The 8,207-nt window shown below is 52.1% G+C and overlaps 2 protein-coding genes across 2 annotated transcripts in view; one reads left to right on the top strand and one right to left on the bottom strand.

The window, feature by feature from the left end:
• The window catches only part of LOC116080135 (keratin, type II cuticular Hb5), a 66,061-nt gene that overhangs the window by 38,194 nt on the left and 19,660 nt on the right, over window positions 1-8,207 (top strand). The window contains exons 7-8 of the mRNA XM_031356410.1: window positions 210-430; window positions 1,379-1,410. Of these exons, the coding sequence (XP_031212270.1) occupies window positions 210-430; window positions 1,379-1,410 (253 nt within the window). The remainder of the gene's footprint in view (window positions 1-209; window positions 431-1,378; window positions 1,411-8,207) is intronic.
• Krt7 (keratin 7) overlaps window positions 7,078-8,207 on the bottom strand; it is a 70,942-nt gene continuing 69,812 nt past the window's right edge. Inside the window, exons 9-10 of the mRNA XM_031356453.1 lie at window positions 7,392-7,423; window positions 7,078-7,259 (exon numbers count right to left, since the gene is read on the bottom strand). Of these exons, the coding sequence (XP_031212313.1) occupies window positions 7,078-7,259; window positions 7,392-7,423 (214 nt within the window). The remainder of the gene's footprint in view (window positions 7,260-7,391; window positions 7,424-8,207) is intronic.

Below are 8,207 nucleotides of genomic sequence, written 5' to 3'. Positions count from 1 at the left end.
GTCAGCATGTTTGGAGCTTACCATGTAGTCTTCCACCTATTTGCACAGTTGGATTTCCTGATCATACTTACTCGAGCTGACCCATGTGAACAAGGCAAGAGGCAGCTTCTAGAATGTTCCTGACTGGTGGGAAAGACTGGACAGTATGCTGATGATGGACAATGAAACCCAGGGACTCTTGACTATCTTGATTTCTTCTGTGTCCCCAGAACACCAAGCTGGAGTCTGCTGTGACCCAGTCCGAGCAGCAGGGAGAGGCCGCCCTTACTGATGCCCGCTGCAAGCTGGCTGAGCTGGAGGCTGCCCTGCAGAAGGCCAAGCAGGACATGGCCTGCCTGCTCAAGGAGTACCAGGAGGTGATGAACTCCAAGCTGGGGCTGGACATCGAGATCGCCACCTATAGGCGCCTGTTGGAGGGCGAGGAGCAGAGGTGGGTTTTTCCACTCAACTAATTCAAAAACCTCCCTTGCTTAGCCCTGCTCCCACCCATTGTATGTCAGTTTCAGCTCCAAGAACCAACAGAAGCTAGAGACATTTCTAACTGGAACCCAGCACTCTCGAACTGTCCTTAGGTGGCCTTACCACACAAGCCATTGTTGCCACAGGACCAGAGCTCCTGCCTCATAGGACCCTGTGAGGATTAGAACCAGTGTCCTCCTCTGGGCCAGAATTCCCTTGGGTCCTTCCCCTTGGCTCTGATATGGTGGGCAGGCACCTTGTCTAGGTTCATGAGGTCTTGCCCTGGGTTAGGGCTGCTGGCCAAAGTCTGCCCCTGGCCTTTGCGCCCTGGAGGATACAGCCAATGCTCTGCATTGCTGTGACCACAGTGCCAGACAGGAGGACACAGTTGAGAAGCCTTTTCTTTTGCTCATATTTCCAGAGTGTCTGGGCCCATTGTAGCAAGAAGAGTATGTCAAGACAGTTCAGGTCATGGCATGGAAGTATGTTAAGTGACTGGTCACATAGTCGTTCACCAGACAAGAAGGAGCCAGAGTTTGGGAACAACATGGGCATTCTCACTTCCCAACTCAATTTCACCTCAAAAGTTCCACAACTTCTCAAAACAGCACCAGCCGTCAGACAAACCCTTAGAAGCATCAGCCTGTTGAGGTCCTTCCGTCCTAAAGCTGAGCCCATCCAAGTCTGTCAGGGACTTGTTCAGGCTACACATTGCAGTCAGCTGGATGGATGTGAATTAGAGTGGAAGCCAGTCTGAAGTCCGCTCAGTGTGTGTGTCCCGTATGGCCACAACACCACAAAGACACCTCTTTCTAAGTGACAAGAAGGTAGACATGAGCAGGAAAGTGGTGCCTGAGGGAAAGCTGATAACCTGTCTGTTCTGACGACTTCTCTCTTTCTCTGCCTTTCCTCCACGCAGGCTGTGTGAAGGTGTGGGAGCTGTGAATGTCTGTAAGTATAATGAACCCTGAAAGGGAACCAGATTCAGATATCAGCAAAGATTTCCCGGGTGCGCTAGGCAGACACTGGGCAAACATCTCTATCAGCTCCAGTCTAGAGGACTAGGTTGCTCATACAGAGACAGAATGTCTAGGGTCAGAAAGGGGAAAGATGTCACCCCAAGGGACCTCAGAGTCACCTAATATAATGTCTGCTGTGTAGAAGTGAGGAAGCTGAATCCACAGAGGGGTTAAAGAGCAGAAGCACATCCATAACTCAGGCCTCCTGGCTCCCAAGAGGAGGCATCTTTACACAGCTTACAAACTAAAACTGAGGCTTTGTGGGGCACTTGTCGGAGGGCTGGAGCAAACAAACGGACCAAGGGATGGTGACAGGCTGGAGTGGCTGCCAGCTGCCTTCAAGACTGAGCCTGCCTTTGTTCTTACAGGTGTTAGCAGCTCCCGTGGTGGAGTTGTCTGCGGGGACCTCTGTGTGTCTGGTTCCCGGCCTGTGACAGGTAGTGTCTGCAGCGCCCCCTGCACTGGGAATGTGGCAGTAAGCACTGGCCTGTGTGCGCCCTGTGGAAGTGGCCCCTGTCACCAGGGGAGGTGTTAGGAGCCAAGAGGGAGCCAGGAAGTGGCCTGGCCTACAAGGCTGAGCATGGTAGCCTCAAGGTCTGCTGCTCTTGTGTTCTGAGAATACATCCCCCCTCCCCAGTAGCTGCCCCTCCATCCAGCTACCTGCCGGCAAAGGGCTTGCTGCTGATAGATCTGCCTCCTGCCTCAGCTGCAGCCCTGGATATACCCAGTGCTGCTTCCTGTGCCTCTGGCCTCTAGGCCCTGTTGTGCAATAAACTGTGCTGACTCTCAGAGCTGTGTCAGATGTTGTGCTTTCTTGTGGGGGGCTCATACTGTCACCTAGGGAGCGCTGGCTGGGTGATTCTGCCTGATGACTAGAGCCACTGGGGCTTGTCCTTAGGGTAGGCATCTACAGACCCCGTTCCCAAACAGAAGTGCCTCCCCCATCCCCACCAGGCAGAGCTCAAAGCACAGGTTGCCTATGTCACACCTACCAAACCATGTGGCTTTGGGGGTGGGGGGTATCCCAGTGTGACCCCTAATACCTGTTTTCCTGAAACACACATCCTGTGTTCACTGCCAGTAGACTCCTCAGTCAACCCCTGTGGTGGGTACAATGAGACAGATAGGCTTCCTTCATCCAGCTTGTTCCAAAGGAAACTAGAGGCCACAGGCTCTGCTGAAAGGCAGAGTTCTGTGTGTGTGTGTGTGTGTGTGTGTGTGTGTGTGCGCGCGCGCGCGTGCCTGCCTGCCTGCCTGCCTGCCTGCCTGCCTGTGTCTGCCTGCCTGCCTGTCTCTCTGTCTCTCTGTATGTGCCTGCCTGTCTGTCTGCCTGTCTATCTGTGTCTATCTGTGTCTGCCTACCTGCCTGCTGACCTGCCTGTCTGCTTGTCTGTCCGTCTGTCTGTGTGTGAATGTCTGGCTGGCTGCCTGCCCATTTGTCTGTCTGTCTGCTTGTCTGTCTGCTTGCCTGCCTGTCTGCCTGCCTACCTGTCTGTCTGTCTCTCTGTGTGTGTCTGTCTGCCTGCAAGTCTGTCTGTCTGTCCCTAGCCCCTTCTATCTACACCCTACTTCCTTCTCCCATAGATTTGCTCCTTACACTCCTAACACCACACACACATACTTCACAGCAGCAACCATCAGAAGTGTCACCAGGGCCACTTTGTGTTGCTCTGGACCCCATTCCTCATTGCCATCCCCCACACTAAGATGGTCACTCTGCTCCTCTTGGATTGACCTCACTGGTCCCTGGATGCTCCAGGATAGAAGACCCAGAAAAGCTCTGATCCTAGGCTGGAGGAACCAGACCTTCAATGTCCTCCATCCCCAAGCACCAACCACTGCGGCTCTCCCTGCTTGTCCCCTTCCCCACCTACCCACACACTCTTGAACTCTTTAGGCCTTAGGTACTCTGGGTCCAGACCAAGCTCCCTGCCACCCTTTCTCCTCTACTCCTTGGCCCTTGAGTTTCACATCTCCTACCCTTCTCCCCTGCCTTATAGCCTCTCGTTCCTCCCGCAGACATTGATCATTGGCTCATAGCCCTCACCCTGGAGCCTCACCTTGAGCATTCAAGGCCCCTCTACCTTCACACCCTGAGCCAGGACACCACACCAGTCTCCACCTTAGCTTCCACGTGAGGTCTTGCCTGGTTAAGTCTGAAGCCAGACTCACCGGCCTCAGCAGCAGGACTTCAGCAGCAGGTCCCATGCTGACACATGATCCCCCTCCCACAGCCATGGCCCTTGAACCTTGCCTCTCCTGGCTCCTTCCTGCCCCTCTTCCCATCCTCCTGTCTACTTCGCCAAAAACAGCACGCTTTGAGGCCAAAGTCCTGCCCAAGATAGAAGCCAGCATCCCTCCTGGTCCAGGATGCCCTCTGATTCAGCCACCAGAATTATCCTTCTTCCTCCCAAACAGCTTTCTAACGAACTTCCTTCTCTCATTCCAGCCACAAAACCATAGAACAAATGTTTGTTCTATGACCAAGAAGCAAGTTGGGGAGGAAAGGGTTTCAACAAGTTCAGGATTTATTGAATAATACTCATAACTATTCTTGACTGCAATTTATCTAGTAATTCTGATTTCCCTAAATAGTGTGGCCACTGGCAATCACAATTGGTCAGTTACTTGGCTTTTTTTTTTTTTTTTTTTTTTTTTTTTTTTTTTTTTTTTTTTTTTTTTTTTTTTGAGACAGGGTGTCATGTCATCTAGACTGGTCTCCAACTCACTAAGTAGCCAAAGTTGGCCTTGAACTCCTGGTTCTCCTGCCCCTGTTTCTGAGTGATTGGATTTTGTGTATATACCACCAAACCCCAGTTTCAGGTTCTTTATATTCTGGTAATGGACACTAACTTTACTCCTCAAATAACACAACACATTCACACAGCAATATGTGTGACATAGTGGTTGCAGAGGAGTTAAGGAGGTGGGAGTTCATAAAAGACTTACCAGAGGCAGAGAGCTGATACAAATGCAGGTAGGCTAAAAAGCATCGTCACTCAGGAACTTATTAGGATAGATGGGGAATACACGGGCACAGGAGCAGATTAAAACTATACCAGAAAGTCAGGACTGTGAATGAGTTAAGTGTTGTCTTAGTTAGGGTTTCTATTCCTGCACAAACATCATGACCAAGAGGCAAGTTGGGGAGGAAAGGGTTTATTCAGCTTACACTTCCACATTGCTGTTCATCACCAAAGGAAGTCAGGACAGGAACTCAAGCAGGTCAGGAAGCAGGAACTGATGCAGAGGCCATGGAGGGATGTTATACACACACACACACACACACACACACACACACACACACACCCCACTCCTGGAGCTCCCTGTCAGTTCCACCTTTATAACCTTGGGCAGGGCCTGTGAATCTGGGGGTCCTCTGAGCCTAGGTCTTCCTGGGTCTTGTGGGCCTCCTTTCTTCTTAGAGGAGTGTTTGTGTTTGGAGAAAACAAGCAAAGAGCCCTGGGCCTTAGGGCTGGAAGAAAAGGGTTCTGGGAAGGAGGATGCTAGCCAGGGATGGATGGAAGTCATGCTGAAACTGCAACCTTGAGGAGATGGGAGAGTCTCCATTGGACTGACTTCCTCTTCTCTCCCCTGTCATGCCCAGTCCTCTAGATTGGGGCACAGTACCCCATTCTGCCCCTTAGTTAATTTTCTCTAGAAACGCTGCCATAGACACAACTAGGGGTGCACTTCACAGATACCCTAGGTCACCCTCAGTCCAGGGAAGAGAAGGTCAAGGCTCACCACAGACCAGGCAAGCCCAAGCCTCGCCTATCAGCACAGCTCCTAAGGTTTAGGTTTACCGCCTTACCTCTTGTTAACCTCCTCTCCTTCCTCCAACCCTGTACTGCAGTTAATAACCACTTGTGATAATTCTGTCTGCTCAGATTATTATACTCAAGGCTGGCTGGTATATAGTCCTTCTGACAACCTTGACCTCAGCTCCCAGCTGGCAGCCAGCGGCAGGACCATCCTTGGCAAGGGAGGCTCTGAGAACCTCTCCATCATCACAGTACCCAAAAAGATGCCAGGCGAAGAGAAAGAGCATCCACACTTCAAGGCCACAGAATCAGGAGAAAGCAGGAGTAAAGAACTTGTGTTTGAAGCCTCCCCGGTAGGAAGCATAACTCAGCGGGAGAGCATTTGTCTAGCATGGGTTTGCTCCTCTGCACTGGGAAAAAAAAATATTTTAAATTCTAAAACTGACACCCGTCTGTAGAGATTTGCTGCATGTCATCCTTAGCTGACACTCTTCCCCACAAGACATGAAGTCCAGTAAGGAGGAGAGATCTGCCTGCTGCAGTCCTGGAGATAGACAGACAGACAGACAGACAGACAGACAGACAGACAGACAGACTGCTGTTCCAATCGTGCCTCTGGGAACAAAGCCTCACTCCCATCTCCTGGGAGAGCTGGGAGCTGCACTGGGAATTGTGTGCACCTCACTCCTAACTCCCCAGCACCCATGCACACAGCAGGTGACCGTCACCTCTCTGAATCAGTAGCCAGGTCTCCTGACCCTGATCTACCCAGAGTCCCTCTCTTTCCCACCTCTGCCGTTCTCTGAGTCTCTTCCTCACTGCACCCCAGAAATGTCCTTGGAAGAATGGGAGCAAAATGATGGTGTCTGAGAATCCCTGGTGTTAACATTCTGTCTAAGCTCCGACTCATAGTTACCTGACAACAGCCAGGTAAGCTCCGCCCTACAGTCACCTGGCAACAGCCAGGTGTGCTCCACCCCACAGTTACCTGGCAACAGCCAGGTATGCTCCACCCCACAGTTACCTGGCAAGAGCCAGGTATGCTCCGCCCCATAGTTACCTAGGTGAGATTTCATCTTGTCTAGAGAAGTTTTTGCTTATAATAATGAGGGGCAGAGGAAACCTCTTGCATCTAGTGAAGAGACCAAGAATGCTACAAGTAAAATGTCCCGGTAGAGCTCAGGGACAGTCGCCCAGTCCACAGCGCTAAGACGGAACACCTCAGTTAGAATACCGACCACCCCACAAGACTCTGCCCTGAGTTTGGCTTTGTTGTCCCAAAAGCCTGATTTCTCCAGACCAGATAGGAGGTGTTTTTGCCTACTGAAAATACCCAGGTGGCCGGTAGGGTACTGAGACTCTGGCTGAGGCACCTGGCATAGGCAGCATTTTGGAGAGACTGAGGCGCGGGTTTGATTCGCTGCAATTAGTTTATTGGGAACGCAAAGTGAGACAAAGGCAAATGAGCAGGCAGCCGAGTCCCTGGTTCGGGGGAGCTGCTGCCAGGCAGACCGGGAAGAAGATGCTCAGGGTCACGTGGTCTCTCGCAGAGTGACTGGAAAATGATCATGTTGGGCCCTCTCTCCATGCCCAGGCAAAAGCATGCTAAGGACCCGGGTAAAGTCGGACAAAGGATCCTGGGGCAGCGGGTCCTCCGAGATCCTAAGACCAATGAATCCAGCATAAAAGCAGAAGGGGAAAGAAAAGCAAGAATTCTGGGGACAAGGTGCTGGAGAAAGCTATAGAATGAGATGAAAGCGCCTAGGCCACTGTCCCGCTGTGCTGTCCCTTCTGGCAGGGTGGCCCGTGGCAGTGGCTTGCAGCTTTGTGACTTTCTAGCACTTCTTACAGCCTCCGCTGCAGGCGCCTGCCCCGGCGCAGGGGGCGCAGGCATTGGGGGTGCCCACCACTACGTTGCCGCTGCAGGGGGCGCTGCACACTCTGGTGTTGACAGCAGGGGCAGTACCAGAGACGCAGAGATCGCCACAGACGACGCCACCGCGGGAGCTGCTCACGCCTGAAAGCCGGGAGAACAGGGGAGACCTTGTCAGGCACTGCCACTGCCAAGAGGCTCTGCAGCAAGCTCAAGTGTTCCCGCCCCAAAGGCGCGCATCACCCCGCAGGAAAGAGGGAGGCTGGAATTACTTACACACATTCACGGAGCCAATGCCCTCACACAACCTGTGGGAAAGGAAAGGGAGACGTTAGTTCACCGAAAGCATGCAGCAGGAACCATCATGGGTCCCTTCTAGGCTCTCACCCTAGAGAAAGGATGCATGAGAGAAACTGAAAAACCCGAGCTAAGGGTAGCCCTGACGAGTACCCTGTGAATTCTGAAGGCAAGGCATGCCCTCTATCACCCCATGCTTATTCGCTGCTCACCACAGTGGGCTCTAGGTCTCCAGCCAGAATAATCCAACTGCTCTCTTGGGGACTAAGACACCCTAGATACATGCTGAAGTACTGGCTGCTGTTGCCCTGTCGGTTTTGAACTGCAAGTGCATTCAAGGAAAGCAGGTGTAACCTTTTACACCCCATCCAATTGTCATTGTGACATTGGGCATAAGGGAAATCAGAACCTTTTGCCTCAGTATCTGAAGACAACACCTGTCTTCATAAATGACCTCAGTTGAAGAGATGAGAGCTTAGAACCTTGGAGGCAGCTGGGAAGCTACCTACAGCAGTCCTCTCACTGGAAGCTACCTAAAGCAAGCAGTCCTCCTCTTGGGCACCCACAAGGGAATGGCCAATGGCAGTTCAGGGCTAAGACTCCAACACTACCTGACCTGTATTTCTTCTCCACTTGACATTATTTTCCAGAAGGGAACCAAGCAGAGTTGGCCAGAACACAAAGACAGAGGCTGACAAACTCGGAACAGATGCTGGGGCTCCCTGCCTCCCTCCCTCCCTCTGTGTGGTGGAGAAGTCAAGGTTTTTTCAGGGACTCTCTCTCTCTCTCTCTCTC

Source organism: Mastomys coucha, unplaced genomic scaffold (genome assembly GCF_008632895.1).
Source record: "Mastomys coucha isolate ucsf_1 unplaced genomic scaffold, UCSF_Mcou_1 pScaffold11, whole genome shotgun sequence".
Classification (NCBI taxonomy): domain Eukaryota; kingdom Metazoa; phylum Chordata; class Mammalia; order Rodentia; family Muridae; genus Mastomys; species Mastomys coucha.
This window is presented reverse-complemented; position numbering and strand designations above follow the sequence as displayed.